The sequence below is a fragment of the Molothrus ater genome, chromosome 5 (assembly GCF_012460135.2).
Source record: "Molothrus ater isolate BHLD 08-10-18 breed brown headed cowbird chromosome 5, BPBGC_Mater_1.1, whole genome shotgun sequence".
NCBI lineage: Eukaryota > Metazoa > Chordata > Aves > Passeriformes > Icteridae > Molothrus > Molothrus ater.
This window is the reverse complement of record NC_050482.2, coordinates 15892673-15914146: the sequence shown is the minus strand read 5'-3', so window position 1 is coordinate 15914146 and position 21474 is coordinate 15892673. Positions and strand designations below refer to the sequence as shown.

At 42.2% G+C, this 21474-nt stretch overlaps 1 protein-coding gene across 1 annotated transcript in view; it reads right to left on the bottom strand.

Moving 5' to 3' along the window:
- The window catches only part of GRAMD4 (GRAM domain containing 4), a 75274-nt gene extending 54029 nt beyond the window's left edge, over positions 1–21245 (bottom strand). Inside the window, 1 exon segment of the mRNA XM_054514862.1 lies at positions 20994–21245. Within this exon segment, the coding sequence (XP_054370837.1) occupies positions 20994–21169 (176 nt within the window). The 5' untranslated portion in view covers positions 21170–21245.
- Between the last annotated feature and the right edge of the window lie 229 nt (positions 21246–21474).

The following is a 21474-nucleotide window of genomic DNA, read 5'->3' as shown; positions in this document are numbered from 1 at the left end:
TGAGGGAAGTTTAAACCTCTGATAAGCACCAGCACCATTGTATGGTTCTCTCTCCCATCACAATGATCTCCATCTATGTTCAACCAGATTTACACACCATGTAGGAGACCTACAGCAAAGCAGCTGTAAACCAAATCCTGTCTGCTCATCATCCATGCTGCCACTGCTAATGATACAGCAGTGCATGGAAATAATAAGGCATGGAAGAGTTACTCCTTTTCTGGAGTGGCTGGCAGCCCATAACGATGGAGGACAAGCACCCATCCCATGCCCTCTCAACCGCTCTCAGAGATGGAGCAGTGAGTGCAGATGAGCATTGCTGTCCTGGACAGAAACAGGAGTCCTCAGCATTCTCCTCTAAAATCACATTTATTCCGCTGATCCTCAAAGGACAGGGCTGGATCTGGACATCTTTTATAGCCTGGTATATCCAGCACTTCCACAGATGGATCAAGATGAGAATTCAGCTTTCTTTCCCCTTAAGCGTAAATTCACATTCACTTGCACGTGTAAGAAATGAGAAGCATCAAAAACATCTGGAAACAAAGCAATCTCCAACCCTTTGAATGAAGACTGAAAGAAGCCACAAGGACAGTGAAGAGGCCCACTGCCATAACTGCCAGGGATGGGCACCATTTGGGGAAATTGAGCTCCTTTCTCATCCTAGGATGGCTCATGCATTTCAGCCCAAGGTCACAGAATGACCTGGCCAACAGGTCACCCAGGAACACATTTATGGTATTTTTTTACTCACAAAACTGATGACTTACCCCTAAATATGACTTACCCCTTACCGCCTAGCCTTTTAAAAATGCAATCCTTTCTTTAAATCACTCCACTGAATGAAGTCAGCATAAATTCTGATTTGACAGGTATGTCATGAGGGTCAATATTTCTAAAGGATTATTCAGTAGGTTAACCATTAAAGGAGGACATAGTAAAGAACCACACTCCAAGGCATTTCTGAAGTGCTTGAAGTACAAGAATCTGGTTTATAAAAATATCTTCTCAGTTAAAATTTAAAAATAATAAGATCATTTTGTCTAAAAATTGTTTTGCATGTACCAGGTTCCCAAATTACTTACAGTTACATTACATTAACCTAAGCAGAAATGTAAGCTTGCCAACAAGCTCCTATGAAAACTCATTATCTGGCCTCCAGCCAAATGCTGGATCTAAGACAGGCTTTTTATGTCAGCAGCCTGTTCCTGCAACCAGCAACTTTTTTTATGCTGACATTTCAGCAGTTTCACTAGGAAAAAAGATTCTTGGAGATTCTGTATTCCAACTAACTTGAGTCAAATTTAGGCAAGCTTGGGGAAGCTTTTGTAAAATGAAAGACCAGAATCTGATCTAGAATTAGATTTACTGTAAAATACAGCAACTAAATATCAAAACACTCGCTTCACCATCACAGCTATTCATCCCTCACCTTCTCCCAACTACCTACCCTGGACCCATCCCTACCCAAACACCCATTCTGAGCCCAGCTGGTTCAGCTGTGATTATTTCAGGCTGTTTCTAGTAACTCCCCATACCCACTACATCAAAACCACCATGCAACTCTCTGCATGTGAGGAGCTCAGAGTGCACAGGCAGACCCACATCTCACTCTGCTTCCAAACTAACTATTAACAAATATCATAACACTCTAATAAAAATACAAGTATTTTAATTCCATGCATTTTAAACACTACCAAACATGCACTTCCGAACACTATCATACATGTGACAATAATCAAGTGAAAAAGGCCTATTTTCTCCATGCTTAAAAAACCTCCTAGCTAAAATAATCTTTAAAGATTTTCTTTTTAATTAACATTAATATTCATTAATATTAATTATTAATATCTGCCATTAATATCTACCAGCTAACACAAGTCCTTCAAGCCAGAAGCTTTATTCCTTTTAGAGAGGGCCAGGGAAGAGACGCCTTTATTTTGACCTAGCATGAAAAACCCTCAAACAACTGTCAGACCTTTATTTCAAGTGAATATATCAAGACCCAAAAACAACATACACTCACATTCCAAATTTATACTAAGAACAGAAAAATCAAGTTTTCCCGAACTTCCACATGAAAATTGGGAGGAGATCTACAAGAAATTTTTCAGCCTACGTTTATAGAGACGCTTCAGTAAGCAGACAACCATTTCCAGGGAATATAGACAGCCACCCCTGCCATCTGGAAGGACTTGTGCATGAGATGTGGACAACCCTCCCACCCCTTCGTGCCACTGCCACCCCATTTCTACTCCTGTATGGAGGAGGAAGAGGTTGGGATGCAGAGGGAACTCAGGGAAGTGCAGTAGCCAATGCACTGCTGCTGTCTGACACCTGCCTAAACTCTACCCCTTGTAGAGTCTCCTACAAGTAGTACACAGGTTTTGGTTTCCTGTTGTTGCATTTAGTTTTTACACAAGTACAGTCTGTGGCCTGGTAGACCCAGCGGGGATTGAACAGTGAAATCTTCATGTGCACTTCTCAGAGAAAGGGCTCTGCTTCACAACAGAGGGTTCAGTCAGTTTTCCTTAGCTGTTAACAAAACACAAACCTGCTACACAAAGTCAAACAGCATTGCCTCAGCAAGTGTTAGTCTGGAGCCTGAGGGAAAACAAACAAAGAAACCACTTAAAACATCATGGATGAATGTCATTCCAAGTCATAAAGGCCGTACAAGACTATGGTACAGTAGAGTAACCTTCAAGGCACCCATGTTCCTTTTGCTAGAAAAACAGCTTTTCAGAAAGCTGAAGATGACCTGCTAATCTAGCATACCCCTAGTTCTCATCTCTACATTCCATCTCCTTCATATTGTTCTTTCATTCTCAAAATGCATTTCTGCAGAAGTCCAGTGTAAGAGCCCTGGTATCCAAGAAAAGCCAGGCTGTGTGTGGATGAACAAATACAGACATTGTTGTCAACACCAGGACATTTCGGTCTTATCATGAGGAAGGGATGTACAAACTGAGGGAGTGGAAAGTATCAAGATTGTGTTTGGTATTCATTACTTCTACACTGAAATGCTCCTTAATAATATCCTGAGAGTTGATAGGAGAGCAGTAACACAAGACAAACTCAATCCATCCACATACACTGAAAATTAAGCTTGTTGTATTTTTTTCTAGACATGTTTAACTAAAACTGGAAGGAACAGCAAGTATATCTAAGCCTAATACAGATTCAGAGTCCTCTGTATAATGTACTGTGCAAAAAGTTCCCTCCTGCTACATGATTTCCCCCCCAATTTTTCATTTTAATGAATGGAATCTTATTTCAAGTCACTTTCCGAACATTTTGTACTTATTAATATTTAAGAAACTAACCAGAGAAAGATCAACTGCACCAGAGAGCTCCTTGTCTGCTCAGCTTTTCACAGAATTAGAATGGGTCAGAGTGGAAGGAACCAAAGTGGTCATCTGGTCCAATCTCCCTACTCAAGCAGGGTCATCCTAGAACACAGGATAAAAGAAAAGGACACTTTTCTTCCCCCTGTGCATAGACTTCTCCCAGACTACTCTCCAGAAGGCTCACATCTGTGAAGAAAGCCAATCTTTACCCACAGTTGTTCTTTAACAACAGAGAGTGATTTTGCAAAGGGGAAGTTTGTACCTTTCAAGAAAACTCTGCATTAAGCTCAACTCAAAGACATCTAGCACACAGAAGGGGCACAACTCACACTCACCATGGCCCTTTCATGAACAGCCCCAACATGAGATTGAGCTCATCCAGGACAATGCAACATTTTGGGTTCTCAGTGTAGGATGTCATCACTTGTCACTGGAAACCAAGACTGCAATACTTTGGGCCAAACATTCAGTTGGATTGGCCAAGAGCAGCCTACAAACACTCTGAAAATTACAAGGATTGCACAAGAGCCCTCAATTTCTGACATCACAAACACGCAAACAAATCTTCCAACTGAGCCCTCCCCACACTCATCACAACAGGTTCATCCTGAAATAACACTCACTGCCTCAGCGTCACAGTGTGGTCAAGCCTTCCTTGAATTACATCACCCTTGGCTTCAGGGCCATAACATACCCAGAACAAACTCCTTTCTGGTTTTGAGTAATATCTATTAAAAGCTCCTGTCAGGGTCAGGAGTCCTTAAAACTCTAGGAACAGACTAGACTAGACAGGGATAGACTATGGGGATGGACTCTGGTGGGTTGTTTTTCTTCATAATAGATGAAGTTATCAGGCTACCTTTGAAGAAACATAATGCTTAGTAACTCAGGATTATTATGTCTGTAAGTTTGAAGGGAGACAAACAAAAAAATCCCACCAGAATCACTTCCTCTGTGTACACACTCCCAGCAGAAGCAACACTCAGTTAACACAGTTTGGAAACCAACAGGAAGTTGTGCTTTGGTGTTGAGACTTAAAACAGATGCAGCTATTAATTAAGCATCGAGTCAAACAATTTATATTGTCCACTGGGAGGAGGAGGGGAGGAAGAAAAGAGTGGAAAGCTGTGTAACATGTTCTGTAGTTCAATATGGGGACTGGAGATGAAGTTCAACATACAGATCTCGACTACCGCTGCTGAGGTTGTCACAGCAACCATAACGCAGCTTCATGAATATGCATTATGGTAAAATCTATCTTTTTTTCCCCAAAAGGGAGTAACATGTCATTCAGCTCACAACATGAAGTTCCCTGGGAGACAAATCAGGACTGCACAGTAAAAGTGACTTGTCTTCAAAACCTTCAGCTTGGCTGCTGCAAACAAAAGGGCTGGGGGAAGAGGGGAGACCCAGAACATGGTGGCTTGGGGCTGTAGGGATCTCTTCTGTACCTTCCTCAGACAGTACTTCACACATATCTGGCAAAAATGTTAAGGCAGACATTCCCAAAATGAGCTGCTCAGTTCCTGCAGAGTTGCAGATCTTAATCCCTCAAGCACCTGGGGACCAGCCCTTCAGTCAGCCAGGCAGCAGCACCAGAGACCCTCCACACCTCCAAAGAAGGATGGAGAAGGGGGAGCTGCTGCTCCACGTCCAAGACAGCTGAAACTGGGGCCCTTGACTTGACCACCACTGGAAAATTGTGGGTGGACTGGTTCACAAAAAAAAAAAAAATCCCAAACCACACACACGTACCTACCCAGGTCAAACTCCATTGGGTCAAGGAACAAAAGGCACTAATTGTTTCCACTGAGTGTCTGTGGGAGTTGTACTTTATCCTGAACTCCCCACTTACCCTAACACCTCTTCTGCTAACAGAGAGCCACCATACACACTTCTTCTGTCTGGCATTGTGAAACCTGAAATTAACAAGCTTTGTTAAATTAATTTGTCTGTAAATTGAGAATTTTAACCCCTGAACAGGAAGATGAAATTCATTCTTCCTCAGGACACCTGTGTGGGAGATAATAAAAGTGAGACACTGGTTATGGCACCACAAGAGCTGAACAAATAAACCTTGCATGAAGACTTTGCCTGCAGAGAGGATCTCCAGCAGCATGTATAGACTGGAGGAGCCACCAGTTCAAGCCATGGCAGATAGCCTGTGAAAGGGTTAGCATGTTGTGATAAAGGCCATTGCTGACATGAACTTCTCCCTTCCAGGTCACCCACTGGGTCCTCCTTTCTCCCCTGCTGTGCTCCCATCCCAATCCCAGAGGAGCCCAGCCAAGCCTGAAGCCCTCTAGATCACAGGCTGACACCAAAGAGAGCAACCCCATTAATTTCTGCCACAGCCTTTACGTCATTTGATCACTCATGCAGTTTATCAGCTCATTGCTGAGCAACTAATTTTTGTGTTTGTTTTCTGGCAAGGTCAGTTTAATCAGAGCAGACAGGGATGCAGTCTCACTCCGGGAAGCACAGACTATTGGAAATTCTGCTACTCCCACACAGAAAACATTTCTGGTGGTGGTGGGAAGGGGGAGAAAGCATCATTTTACAGGAGCCACCTGCACTTAAATGAGGTTAAACAACTGCAAAGCTTCACCCTAAAGACAGTGTTTATGAAGCTGCCACAAGGCACATTTCAGAAATTGAACTCAAGAGCTTCATTCCCTACTCTGAAGGACAGGGAAGAGTTTGTCACAGCTTGGCATTGACAAAAGGCTTTTTTCTGCTTCCTTGCTCTGAATTTTGTCTCCTAGTCTGGGCAGAGCAGAGGGTGAAGACAGGAAGATGAGCATCACCAGCTTAGCAAGAGCCTCTGCATATGAGAAGGTTCAGGCAGCTCAGAACTGGATGGACTTCCAACAGGTAAGAAGGTGGGGCACACAGCAAGTGCTGCCCTCAGCAAGAACAGCTTCTGCCTATAAAAACAGAGACATGGGGGTGACAAATGGGGCAGAAGGACAGGACACAATTAACACAGCGTAAGATTAGGTCGTCGCTGCGTTTATCTCCTCTTCCACTGTTCAAATGGAAACTGTAAGAAGTCTAACTTGACACAACACTCAAAATAATGCTGGTCTTTTGCAACCTACTTTAAAATAAATATTTAAAGTTGGAAGTACATATACTGGCAGGAGCATCTTATGCAGACTAATAAAGTTTATTAAGAAGGTAATCACTGACTGTTTATAAAAACTGTGAGCCCTGCCAGCCTTGAAGAATTTTGATTATATTCCTTCAATGTAAGAAAGAGCAAGTTATTGACACCTCTTTGATGCCAAGTTTTTAATCATCTCAACTGCATGTTCATCTTCAGAGGGTAACTACAGATAAATCAGAGAATGAAGGTACTACTAAGAAAAAAAGACACTGTAGAAATGAGCTGCAACCCAAGCTTAAAAAAAGATTCTTTGAGAACAGCCTTCGAAAGTCTATACACACTGGCTTGGTGCTAGCAGGTATTTCTTTGAGAGGTCTCTCAGAAGCAAGTGTCTCATCAGCTCAGGGTGTCTGATCACAGCTCACTCAGCAACCTATGAAAACAGAGCAAAGGTACACAGCATTGCCTAGTTTTGAAGAATGTCTGTGCATTCCTTTTTGTTTGTTGTGTGTAAAAACAAAGATATACCCAAGTGAAGCAGACACAGCTCACAGCTAACGAGCACAGCCTGACCAATCTCTGCTGTGCACGTACAGCCACGAGCACAGCTGAGAGCACAAGCCAGGGCTGAAGGGGAGCCTGCCCCAGCCCTCACCACCTCTGCACCTCTGACATGTGAGAAACACTTCCCTGAGCCACACTGCCAAGCCTCCTGTGCACTGCGATCTCACTCACGGCCAGGCCATACAAAAGGAATTACTCAAGCTAAGAGGCAAAGGACCACAGGCTGCAACTGCTCTGTCACACACGCAGGGATAAAATGAACCCCCCTACCCTTCTGACACTAAGGAACCACAGGCCCAGGTTCCCAAATACTTCCCAAATCACATATCTATCAGGGTACTTCACTGAGAACAAGAATAAGGGCCAGAGTACAGCAAGATGGTCTATTCTGAGGGTCTTCTCTCAATTTAGGGAGACAATTCAGTAGAAGTCAACACTAGAACTTTGTGAGTATCCAGTTAACATGAAACCATCCCGATGCAAGTTTTCAGTGAAAGATTCCCAAGATGCAGTAATTTTGTGTACAACACTTTGTAACTTGTTTCTCCAAGTTTTAACTATCCTACTGCTGATCTGAGAATTCATTAACCTTCTGAAATGTGAATGTTGCAAAAAAAAAACCAATCGAGCATTTCAGTTATGCTGACTACAAAAATCAAAAGACAGAAACAGCTGAGGAAAAGAACTGAGCATTTTACCAAACACCAGTAGCTCTCCAACTGCCATGCAGTTATAAAAATAATGTTAATGCATTAAAGATTTATATAATATTGTAATTCCATGAAGAACTATAAAGACAGAGCTAGCACATGCCAATTACAACCATCACTATAATTCAGCATCTTTTCTTTCCTACCTATATACTGGCCCTGAGCTTACAAAGAATGTGTATAATCTCCAAATCACAGACATTTCCACGCACGAAGCAGAGCTGCTGCTCATTCTATTCCTTGCCACTTTCTCCCAACAAATATCTGAAAATGCTTCTGAAGTTGGTGCTACAAATACACAAGAGAGGGAAGGGGGGAAAAAAAGTTAAAATACACCATGGAATATACAAGTTTGCAGTATTATAATTACTCATCATGTCAAACCTCTAAATGAAGGGGCATAATATATTGTGCAAAAATTGCATAAATAATGCGTAAAAGGACAGGCACAACACAGAAAGATGGGGTTTATCAGAGTAAGTTAAATGAAGAAGTAACACAGAAAGACCAAGTTTTATACAATAAGTCTGGCTTCAGTCATCAGTTTAATTTCTGGCACTGTCTGCACTACACAGCCCCTTGTAAAAGCCATGTAAACTATTCCTTGAAATCTTACCACAGAGTAAAAAAGTCAAGGTCAAGTTCCCACCAGACTGACAGCAGCTCTGCTGGAAAGCAGCACTCTGGAAAAGAGTCTCCTTCATTCCACCCACGCAGCTTGTCAAAGGATGAGAGAGATATTTTACTCCATGTAGAAGAGTTAGGAAATAGCAGAGGAAGTTGTGTGACACAGGAAAGCACCAAATCTGGTCTCTAGTTATCACAGACCCCTCCTGCATGTCTTCTGACTGCCACCCTTTATGTAAGCTCAACTGCACTGCTCTTACATTTGCTGGGAAAAGAAAGAAATCACTGTACCCGAAATATGGGTTTGATATCTGAACTGCAATTACTTGTTTAAATAATTAACCTAGTGAAATAGCAGGCTCCAGATTGAAAAGCCCTGCTGCTCAAGGTAATCTTCCTTACAGGAGCAAACCTCTATTCTCTCACATTTCAAACTGCATCATTCCCACAGTAACCAGAATATCTGCTCTTTGTCCCCATGCTTACAGTGGAAATCCTAAAATTTTAAGAAACAAAACTCCCAGCTAGTGTAGCCATACCAGGGAGCAGAGGGTACAGTCCTGTGAGAAACTAGATCCCTAAGGAAAAGAACCACAATCCTGCAAGTTAACCCTTTTGTTCAGTAAACTGCTGGGGTCTTCTGCCATAACTGCAGATCTTTCATTTCACATGTTGATTTTAACATGCTTGGGACAGCAAAACTCAGCAGAAATCCTTGCTATTAAATCTGATTCTTCCAAGAAGCAGCTGTGGTCTGGGCATCTCCTTCATGCTCTTTCCCAACAACCTCTGCCTGTAATATCAACTGCTGTCAAAAAAGCCAATTTGGGTGATACCACTAACTGCTCTAAGGTGAGGATTGAAGATGGACACCAGGCCAGCCCAGGAAAAGGCTGCCATACATGCTTAGCAGTAGTGAGGGTTCGACAGGCAATGGATGGAGAAGTATGAAGGTGAGGCTGAGCAAAGTACATCCCCTCACCCCACCAACAGTCACAGAGGGGACCGTAGCCTATGAGGAAGTAGAATAACCTTGGAAAGAATGATGGAGAAGTCAGGGAGGGAAAGAAAAAAAAAAAAAAAGACATTACTCAAGTTTCCCATGCATTCTTGTGTTTTCTCCCGAATTTTATTAGTTGACAAAACCTATTTAATTTTACAGACAAAACCAAAATAACTCGTCACTCAAGACACTCAACACTGCTGGAAACAAGCTCCAGCCAGCAATCATAATGCACTCATCTTCACACACACACACACACACAGGGCAGCTCAGCTCCCCACCTCCAGCAGCCTGGAGCATACACAGGCTGCCACAGGAACAGGGACAAAACAGGAGATGCATGGCCACATTCTACGAGCAATTTTGAGGCCTCCTTAAAGCAAGAATAGAGCCAAGAAAAACTAAAGAAAAAATTCCATAATTTCAAGGAAACACAAAAATTATGCTTCACATAAGTCTGTAAGGAAGACACAAAGGCTCTTCCTAACAATAAAGCACACAGCTGAGGTAATTACCATAAGCTTGCTCAGTTCATACTAATTTGGTCATATTTGTAAAAAATTAACATTTTAATGGTGCCTCTTATATTCTATCGCCTCATTACTGCAGATGACAAAGAGTTAACAACTACATTTCTGAAGCTGCTTGAAACAACTGGAACAAGATTATCTTAGAGCAAGTCTTTAAATAAAGCAGGGCATGTCAACAAACCAGCTCCACTTCTCTGCAAAGGGGGAGCCTGCTGTCAGCATCACCACCAAAGTATACACATAGGCTAAGTGGCATTTCTCCCGAGAGAACCAGCTCCTCTCTAGAAACAGCAGTACTAGCTGGTTTCCACCAGGTTTCAACATGAGATGTACTGAACACATGGAAAAGGAAAAAAAAAATCTCTCCCAGATCGGTCCATTTGATCCCAAGCATGGGGTAACACATGAATCCAATGCACTTAATGGATCAGCTTTTTGGTTTATTAACCAAGCCTGTAAAAGCTCTCTAAATTACCATACTTTTTGCATGCTCTATTATAAAAAAACCCCAGTACTTTCTTGTCTCAAAATGTCACAGCTACAACGCAAAGCCTGTCAGGCTGCTAAAATAATCCAAAGCCAATGACAGCAAATAGCAACCTGGCACATGTTGAGCCTTCAGACTCAAAATAGATTTAAATTAACACAAAGATAGAGGGAGAGAGTTTAGTAACAAAGTGAAGAAACCAAGGGAAAAGAAATAAGATTCTATCAGTCATCATTTCAATCAGCCCAAACAAGTTAAAAGGCAGCTAGAGGATGGCATTTACGTCTGCCTCTAAGGCTGGGACAAGGGCCAGAACTACACTCCTTGATCTGACTTATTTATGCCATGCTGACACTTCAGTTGGCAACCATAAAGGTCCAGAGGTCAAAGTCCCCTGAGGCAGAGAGCCATGTATGTGTGTCTTTCCAAGCAGTCTGTCTGGAGCAGGGAAGCAAGGAGTCAGGAGCCACAGCCCTCGCAGCCACCCACCCACCTGCTGCCATAAAACCACTTCAGCTGTGCCCAGTTCAAAGCTGCCTCAGTCCACAAAGGAGATTTCTGGAGAGATCCCACCTTTCTTCATCCAACCACTCCTACAAAATAGAGTGTTTTTCCAAGTCAAGAGAGAAGCCAGTGGTGCCTCATTTTAAAACTGAGAGGCCCCGTCACCAGCTGAACGCCAGAGACCACCATAGATCCCTAAAGACCTCCTGAAAATTCTCTAAAGAATGTGGGAATGGATACAAATGAAGACAGAGAGCAACATTTTTGGCACTTCTGCCAGTTTCTTGACTGGGATTTGTTACAGCTCTAACTTATTCCCAATTACTTAAATAATATTCACATATTTAAATCTTGGAATTTTAAAACCTAAACCATAGATTTCACTTTTCAAGAAGGATTCCAAAAGTTGAATTACAAGTCAGGCTCAAATTCCAGTATAGGGATATCAAGATTTTTGTTTATACTACAGAAATGTTTTAACAGATAGAGTCTCTCAAAGTCATGGAAACTTGGAATTCTGAGACTTTTTGCATTAATGTCAGTATATGCAGAATATGATGGAACCACCAGCTAGTACTGAACTCCCACTAGCCTCTGATTTGCTTACATGATTGGCATAAAAATTTAAAAAAAAAGAAACAAGAAACAGCTACACCATACTATTCTTGAATATACTGGGATCTCCAGAGCAATATATGCCCAAAAGCAAACTACAAAACATCAAATTTGGTAAAGGGTAAGTAAAAAGAAAATGATATCTTTGGATTTCTTTGTTGTAGACACCTGGAGCCTCCATCCAGCTTCAGGATCTAGGCAGACAGACTAAACTTGAGCAGGGACTTGGATGCCTGGAAATGGGAGTCTGCCCTAAACAACACCTTACTCTTGGAAGAAGAGTTGATGAGTAACAGGGACTGGCTGTCTTTAGGGTGAAAAGAAAAGCTGTAAATACACAATGAAGGGATAGTTCATCTCCTATGGATACCCCTGCCAAACCATTTTATTTGTTGGATAGTACAAAAGCTTCAGAAACTAAACAGCAGTTTTAATCAGGGGCTGTTCTAGCTTTTAATTGCTGCACTCAACTTTGATGCCCCACAGCACACCAGGGGCATCAGACTTTTCAAAAAGGGGCATCAGGCTTTTCAATATTGCAACAAGCAAAATAAAAACCTCCCCTTGCTAAAACCCTTCCTTCAGAAGAGGGAGGCACACAACCCAGAGACATGAAAGCAAGTTTTTCTAAATTAGACTGTTTCCTAATAAGTGTGAAGGTTTCTGAGTGCCCAGGAATCACAACTGACACTGGGATCAGAAAGCTGGGTCTGATTTGTATACAACCAGCACTAAGAACTTTGACCAAGAGCTCACATATGTACAGAAAAAAAAGCCTTTAGATTTGGTATATAGTTAACAAACATACAGAAGAGGTCATACCACTTCCTACTGGCATTCTTACACAAGGGACTATACTGGCACACTGGACTATAATCACATTGCCAGTTATGACTACACTTTTCAAAACAACTTTTAAAGTAAAAGTTAAATCTACTGGTAAGTCCTTATTCAAAAATAAAAATAAGCTATTCCAATTATCAACTCATATGAAAGAAAACCTGCCAGCTTGTAGCTAATCTACCTCAAGATCTCGTGTCTGGTGCTTCCTCTGTGGTTCAGAACCTTCAGCAATGCATCTGTTTCCTAAACACAGTTTCCCATGTCTCATTTCACACAATGAGCAATCTGTGGTTGTTCAGCCATCTTCAAGGTGGAACCCCTTCACAGTGTTTCCAGTAAGTATATGGGTCTTCAACTGACTTTTCTTCTGACTTTTACAAGAATGCAGTATTAACCCATAGCAACTAAACTACTGATTAAAAAAGTTCTAGAAAACATCACTCTGTGTAACTACCAACACCTAGTTCTGCTGGAGCTTTTGAAATGAGAATAAGTAGTTAAAAAAACCAAGGAAACGGACACTGTTTTTTGTGTCAGTCTAGGCAGTGTTTTCAAAATTCATCTAACACAAATGTTCAACAGTTAAATGTGCACACGAAATATTTTCTTCAATGAATGAGGTCTGCTGTACTTTCATATTAGCTCTCAGGTGTTATTATGAACTCTTAGCCAGATTAAAAGAAAGCCTCCTTCAGGGTAAAACAAACAGCTGCAGTTTGCTTCAGACAATAAGGAATACAAACTGCATGGAAGGATTTTCCATGATTTAACTGTCACCAACAACAGACTAATGAGTCACAGACAACAGCTTAATACTTAGAGCTTATTGCTAAAGAAAAAAATATTTATGCAATTTCAAAGTATTAACAACAAAACACAAAATGAGTTTTGAATAGATCCCTGTAGTGTCTCAAACCAGGTAACCAGCTGTAACCACCCAAGTGAAACTCAGAGTGGGCACTGGACACAGCCAGGCTTGCACTGCACCGGGAAAACCAGACTGAAAATGTCAGCCATTGTTTCCTACTCAAAAAGCATATACTGTCCCTGTTCTCCTTTAACAGAGGACTGCAAGGGCCAGAGAGCTTCACCAAGCAAATTCAATCTGCTAACAAAGTAAACTCCACATTCCGCCTGTAAAATATTCCAAGAAATGGTATTTGTGCTTCATTTATTTTCAAGAGGGATAAGTGATCCAGCATCAGAGGGAATCTTTGTTGGCAGAGGCCTCAAACTGGGGAAGAATTGCTACTGGAAGAAACAGAAAAGAAGCAGAAGTACACTTTACAAAATGTGTATTTGCTGTAAAATATTGCCTAATACAGTTTTCTGGGGAAGTCAGAACTATTCCACCTTGGCTGGTTATTCCCATGACTGAAAGTAAAAAGAGCTGTTGAATGCATGTACAATCATCAGCCCATAAGCAACCCTGCCAGGGAGGGAAGACAAAGTTTCTCAAAATAGGCTGAGACCTTTCTTAAGTATCAAAAGCTTTTGTTTTCAGAACATTTCTTCCAAATAGAAAAGGGCTTGCTTATTATTCCAGATAATCTGGAAGAGAACAGAGTTCTCATTTCTGCAGTGTTTTGAAAACTCTTGACATTAGTTTTATTTACCGCAAGTTTCCAGGAAGCTCTTCCATGTGAGGACAATCTTGCAAGCCCAGCGTCTGGTAGCAGCTGGTAGTTCTCTTAAAGGATCACCGTGCTCAGCCACACCGTTCACAGCTTTTTGGGAAGGGCATTCCCCACTGCACACCCACTGTGATCCCAGAGAGCTGCTGAGACCATGCAGGGTTTTACACAAAACCAAGTCACACCACATTTTGGTACAAAAAGTGATCTCAGACACTTGGAGGTGTCCTCTGGGTTACTTTGTAGATTAGCTTTTAAAGGAGTGTGAGATATTGGATAAAAGCACTGCAGAAGTGCAAAGAATTATAAACTTAATCTAATTGTAGTAACACCTGCAAGTGGTTTAATGCTTTGAAAAGTCAGACTACACAAAGAATATATTCAGACAGATTGCCATTTTTCCTACTCCTTCCAACAACATAATCCTTGCAGGGCAATGCAAGACTTAGTAGTCTTCAGAGATGGTTTTTACTATTATCTGATGATCCCATCAGTCCAAAGACTAGTCTAAGTCCCATGAGGATTTTTTGGATGTTTTGCTGCCCCTAAGTTCCACACTTCTCAGCTATCTTTGCTCCACACAAATAGGATGGCAGCTGCTGGGAATCAAACATCTCAGCTAAAGACAGCAAGGTGCATGAAGGCAACTCCTTTGGCACTACTCCCTGTCTCACAAGGGAAAAAGTGAGCAAGAGAGAAGATGAAGAAAGCCCCTAACACAAAAATGAGTTCAGAGATAGGATTGTGGATTACAGATCATCTTGCACTTAATTTCAATTAGGTAAAGGTCATGTTCATCAGGGGCCATGTAACTGCAAGGAATATCACATTGTACACAGCATTTCATCTTTGGGTGCTTAAAATGCTATTGTTTTTTCCTGTTCCAACCTGGTATCTCGTTGCAATACTTGTGCATTTCACAAAACACTCAAGAGCCCAAGCTATTGTTCTCTGCACTCCCAGAATGGGGTTACAGGTATTTTCAGACTGGGCTCTACTGCTAAGATCTCTAAGGCTCATATTGGACATCCCATTCTCTCCAGACAACACAGAAAGCATAAACTCACCCATTTTCTGGCTTATCCCTGGAACAAAGTCTGACACTGGTAGTGGTCTCACTACTAGGGAAGTGCCATGGGAAGCAGCTTTACCCAAAGCACACAGTCATACAGTTCCCTGGATTCTGATCTGGAGCAAATTACAGCAAATTACAGGGTTTAGACACCTTCATCACTCCTAACATAACTAGGCAGGTCACTGAAGCTGTACAACTACAGACATCACCTGGATCTAAAAAACAACATGGAAAAAAAAAAGGATATCCTCATAAGGCTTCTAACACAGCAGCAGGGACTATTCAAGGTGAAATCCAAAAAATGCTACATTTTAAGAGCTCCTTCTCCAGACACCTCATGTCTCCCCACCCCTATGGCTGTGACACTCCTGAAAAACTGCTGACAGTTAGAAATCTGTCACACCTCTGTGACACTTCCCAGGAATTACAACACACTTCTGACCTTGAGAAGTGCAGCAAGGTATTTTAAAGCAGTTACTGTGCACACCTGGGAATGCAGGGAAGAGATCCAGAGAGAAAGAAAGAAAAACATGCAAACCATTTTCCAAATGCAGAAGGAATGTGGAGCCTCAGGTAGTAAAATACATAGTGAGAGGCTGGAGGATTTTTTTCTGAAGGTACCTCTAAAGCTAAAACTCTCTTAAGAAGTCAGTTTTTTCATACACGTTTCAAACTTAAGAAGACAGTTTTCAAAATTTAAGTTAATGATAAATTTTAGTTTATGAATTAAACCCTGCCTTGAGAGCATCTAAAAATGCTTGTGCATCCTTCACTGAAAAACCTGGTACTAATTTTTGATCTCTGAATATTGGTCAGTTTCCAAACCAGTGAATTTGATATGTTCCCTATGTCAGTAACCCTGATACCTGACATGAATATTGAAGGAACAAGTGGCTTTTACAACATGGTAAAATGCCAAGCATTAGTAATGCTGGATACTGACACAAACTGCTGATAGTCCTGTCAAGAGATCTGGTAAGACAGTTTTAGCAGCTGGAAACTAACTGCACTCAGTCATTAACTGCATGCATCAGGCCAGCCTGAAGGGTAAGGTTTTGTTCTTTCCAATTAAGGTAAGTACAGACCTCTCATGTTGTGAAGTTACTTTTGGGGGGATACTAAAAAAATCTGAAAGGTGCCTATCTATTAACCACTGTATTTGGGCATAGAGAAGGCAAGCAACTGCCAACTTCCTTTTCCACATGATTTTGCTATATTCTTTAAGAACCTTCAAAAAATCCTATCTTAACCAACAACACATACTAACATTAACAGGATGTAAATATAATGTAAACCATTACATTTACTTAATGGTAAAGAAATTAGCATCCCCTCTCAAGGAGTTTGATGCAAAACCCAAGAATAAAGTGATATTTTGTGCTTTATGCCTTGTTCTTGTTCTTCTCTCTCCCTCCTGTCCATGACCAGCGTTAGCAGCATTATACCAACATCTTTATTCTCCACCTAGAAGTGCTCACCTAAAAATAGAAGCCCTGTTGACCTAAAAATAAAGCCCCTGTTTACAAATTCCATACTTAACACCAACTACAGAATCACCCATATACGCACACAGCATCCAAACTTGCCTGGGTTTGTCTACAGACAGCTGCTCCCCTCCAGGCTCATCTCTGGGAGATGCAGCTATGCAGAAGTGCCCAGGGCTGGGCAGGGCAGCCCCAACAGAGCACAAGGGTGGCTGCTGGAGAGCCAAACCAGCCCACAGCAGGAATGTGCCCTCCCAAATGTAACCACAAATTCATTATAAGCTGCAATGAGCTCTGTTTCAGACAGGAGTCTGCATCAACACACCCCAAAAACACATGTCCCCATGTGACTCAGCATCCAGTGCTTACGCTTATTAGGGATGTGCAGCAGCAAACCCAGTCATAAATCCCTTAATCACAGGTCAAAAGAGTTGTCAAAGCCTGCACTGATGGGATCAGCAAAATGCTGAAGTGTTTTAAACAAGGAACATTAGCTCCTATGGAAGGGCAGAAGAACTCAGAGTGCAAATCACCAGTGATTTACAGCACCAAAGTGATCTCTTGACCTGCATCCAAAAAAAAAAAAAAAAAGGCACAATTTACTTTAGAAGTTTCTTATTTTTAAAGCATACTGGGAAACATGAGGCCACAACTGTAGCATTGTGCCCAGTTCTGAGGGCCCCAGCACAAGAGATACATGAACTAGAGATAGTCCAGGAAAGGGACTGAAGCATCTCCTGTGAGGAGAGGCTGGGAGAGCTGGGACTGTTCTGTTTGAAGAAGAAAAGGCTCATGGGGAGGAGTTTATAAACTTAGATAAAAAGCTGAAGGGAGGGTGTAGAGGTGACAGAGCTGGGCCCAGCTCAGTGGTGCTGTGACAGAAGCACATCTAAGGGGCACACTGAAACAAAGGAAGTTCTCTCTGCACATCAGGGGACACTTTTTTTACTGTGGGGGTGACTGAGAATTTGCATAGGCTGCCCAAGAAGGTTGTGGAGTCTCCATCCTTGGAGATACTCAAAAGCCATCTAGACTTGTCCCTGAGCAACCTGCTTTAGCTGGCTCTGCTTGAGCCAAGAGTAGGATCAGGCATCCCCAGAGGACCCTTCTAACCTCAGTCATTCCATGATGCTGCAAAATAAAAAGACTAATTCTCTTCCATTACTGATGAGACACCTAGAGCAAGTTTTAAAAGAATGCATCAAGCTTCATCCAAAGTGTATCTACAGGTGAAGTGTTTTTTATTCACCACCAAAGACAGCTTTCTGCATTAACCGGGATTCATAGGAAGCTGCAACCGAACAGAATTTCAGTTTTTATTAAAATGCAAACTAGTTTTTAAACTTAGAGACAATTTTGGGTATACTCAAGGCATGTTTAGAGAATACTTCCTGTGGGGTTTTTTTCCTCATTAACACAGGCACTATACATTAAACATGTATAGTGGCCCAGGATGCAAACAGAAAGGATTTTTTCAATGCAAGCTGTGAATCTTTACTTTCCACTATCCTCAGAAGCAAAAAACCTGCATTTTCAATCATTTAAGCACCTCTGAAGATCTGGTCTTGTAAGCCATGGAATTAAATTTACTGCTCCCAGAGCATGCACCGGGAGAAAGGATTAGGTGTTCAAGAGAGAAGGGGAAACACAGCAAGAGTGCTCCCACCCACAAACACAGCATTTCTGATTTGCATCTGATAACTGCTCTTTCAGTTTAGTCAAGACAAGAAGATTTACTTTGCAAATGAAACCATACTATTAAGGTGAAGAAAAACACCCAGAACCTACCCTCTCTGAAGACTGCAGAGCCTGTTAATATTTATGAAGTCTGAAGTAGCTTCAAAGACTCTTTACTTCATTTTTCTTATGTCATAACAAAAAGCAGCACTAAGTCATTAAATTTTAAGGGGAGTTCACAACTAAACTATAACTCTTTTAGTAAATTCTGACCTCTAGGAAAAGGTGTTATTTCTTTGGTTTGGAAGTGCGTGTCCCATAGCAACAGCAATGAACGCAAGGTGCAAAGAGGAAACTTGCATGTTCAGAAACTTTGAAGACCAAAACAGATAAAAACCTCAAAGCAGCCAACATTACAACTGAAGCACTACATTTGTTGTCTGTATTTCTATGCACAGATTATTACATGGATTAACCTGTCAGGTTAAGGGCAGTGGGCAGAGAGAAAATCTGTATTGGAAAACTCTGATTAAGCACTTACTGTCGAAAGCTTTCCCTCTGATCAAACTGTGTGTCATAAAAATAACACATTAGAGAAAGTGATCTCTCCTCCTAGCATGGATGCTGTCATGCAGATATTCTTTAGCTGCAAAAGTCAGTGTAGGAAAGAAATAGAACCAGTGTTACAGGATAATGCCAGAAAATTGTGTACTTTATTTGGGCCTGACACAGGTTTGAACAAGAGAGCCTCCAATTCAAGATGACAGAATTCTCTGAACATAATACTGGAGTATTTTAGTTGCAGCCAGGGCCTTCAAGACTTTGAAGTTAGAGAGTATCACTGCTAAGCCTGATAAATACTGGGGGTAAGAGAGGGAGGTAGAGACCATGACAAATCATTGAATAGCTACATAACTTTAACCCAAAAAAATCAGTGAGGTATATGTTGCCCTTGACTCAAGCATTCATGAACAGCATTTATTACCCAGACCTATAAAAAAGAAAACATCAGGAAATGTGATCTATTACTCCTTAAATAAAAAATTATTCACTATAAAATTGTTAGTGGGACCATATGTTACACAAAACACAGACTGGTGTTCAAGAGTCCCTATACATTTGGTGGTGATACAGTCAAAAAATAAAATGTGATTTTTCAGCAGACAAAAGAAGGAGAAATGGGATCTTTGTTATTCTTCCAACAGATCTGTCATCACTTTGGGGGTTAAACAGCTAATGCCTCTCCCTAGTTCTGAAGTCTCTGTATTAAGGATTGAATACTCAAGTAGCAAAATGATGCTGAAGACATACCACATATATGTAGTACAACATGTATGTACTTCATGTGTATGCACAGACAATGTTTCACACCCAGTACCTATACCTGACCTTTAACAGCAGCACTAATCACTTCTCAGACACTGAAAGGCTTCCCTTGCCAAAACAAAGTCTTCCAGCTGAGGATTTTCCCCCCAGGTCTCAAACAACACTGAATCTCTTTGGCACATAACACTGCTCCAGCCATTCATTTGTATAATGAACTTCTATTCCTATAACCTTTCGATATCACTCATGGGAAGAGCAGAGGTAGGGGCAGGGAACAGTTTCTGCTGTAAATCACTGGGAATTAGATTCCAGCTGGAAGGACAGCAGGGCTGCAGTCAGTCCCCTGATTTTGCCTCCTCATTTGGGATCTCCCTCTACCAGTCTCTTTCAAACCGGGTCCCATGAAAGAGCAGAGCCAGGACAAGGCTTTTCCCAGCTGCTGCCTTAATTCCTCACCCCCCCCACCCCGGGTACTGATGTGAGGTCACCAGGACACAGCAATGCTGGCACGGCATCAGGCAGGAGGTGAAAGCCTGGGTGATGCCTTCACCCAGAGCAGAAGCTGTACCATGCCAAGGAGTGGCACGCACACACACATCCAAACAGCAGCAGCCAACCCCAGGCTGCTTGAGAGCCACCCCCTGGCCAAGGACACACTGAGCACATCACATCTCAATAGTACCACAGTTAAATGAGGAAAAGAAACCAAACCAAACCTATCAGTCTGATACTTGAACTCAAGTTAGTTCCACCTACCACTGTCTGAAACCAGCTCTGAGAGCTTACCTGCAGAGCAGGATGCACGGCATGGCTCATTTCAGCTCAGTCTGACATCTCAGCCCAAAACCACCTTTATTAGGGCAGAGGGATGAGCCAAACATTCTTGTGGCAACCATATGAAAAATAGTGAAACATAACTCAGGCTTTCATGGAATTTTGCACAATTCAGTGCCAGAACAACACCAATTTTGTATTTTATCAGCTTCAGAGCTAACAGCTTAACTGTCAGCTTCTGAAGAACACAGACAAGGACTAAAAAAAGCCTTCCCTTTCTGAAGATGTGGTATTTGATAGCTAAACATGGCATTAAAAGAAGTAGTTAAGCTCACACTTCTAATTCTGCGGAATGAAATTATTTATCACATGTTAAAAGTAAAGGCAGGATACTGCCAGATAATGCAAAGCACAGGGACCTGAGAGCCCTACTTTATTAAATATTTCCTCTCCCCACCCACATCTCAACCACCACTGGAAACATGATACCGAGAACTCGTCCATCATTCATTCCATAATCACACAAGCTTAACAGTACCACATCTACTAATCTAAAACTCCCGAGCTGCAGCAACACGGCCAGACACAAAAACATGACAAAAAACTGTCATTTCTCATTTGCCCCGTTTGTGCACGCGATGACCACAGGAGCACACAGAAGACCACAAAATCTACGCATACCTATTGACCTGTCTGCAGGAGTCCAGGCTGACATCCTGAATTGCAAAACAGCCATTTACCATGCCATCCTCTCTGTCTCCTCCCGAGTAAGCTCTCCAGCAGCATTCCTCTGCTTCTACTGCTCCAACACTCCCGTGCCTCACTGCTCCACACCAAGAAGCATCCAGACACTGCATGCTCTGAGAAATCAGCACATTGCTGGCTGCTGTTTAACATGAACGTGTGCCCAGCCCTGAACTCGGCTAGGCACAGGCACCGCTCAGGAATCAAGCCTCACAGCAGAACCTGCATTCCCAGCTCTTATTGCTAAATCGGATGCCACCCAGCTGCCACCCCGGCCGGGGGCGGGAGGAGGCAAAGGAGGGTGTGACGCAGCTCCCGCTGCTGCTCCTCGCCAAGGGAGATCCCTGCACGCAGCCGGGGAACACCACCGAGCCCAGCCAAGGGCCGGGAGCGCGGCTCTGCCAGCCACCGCCACCGG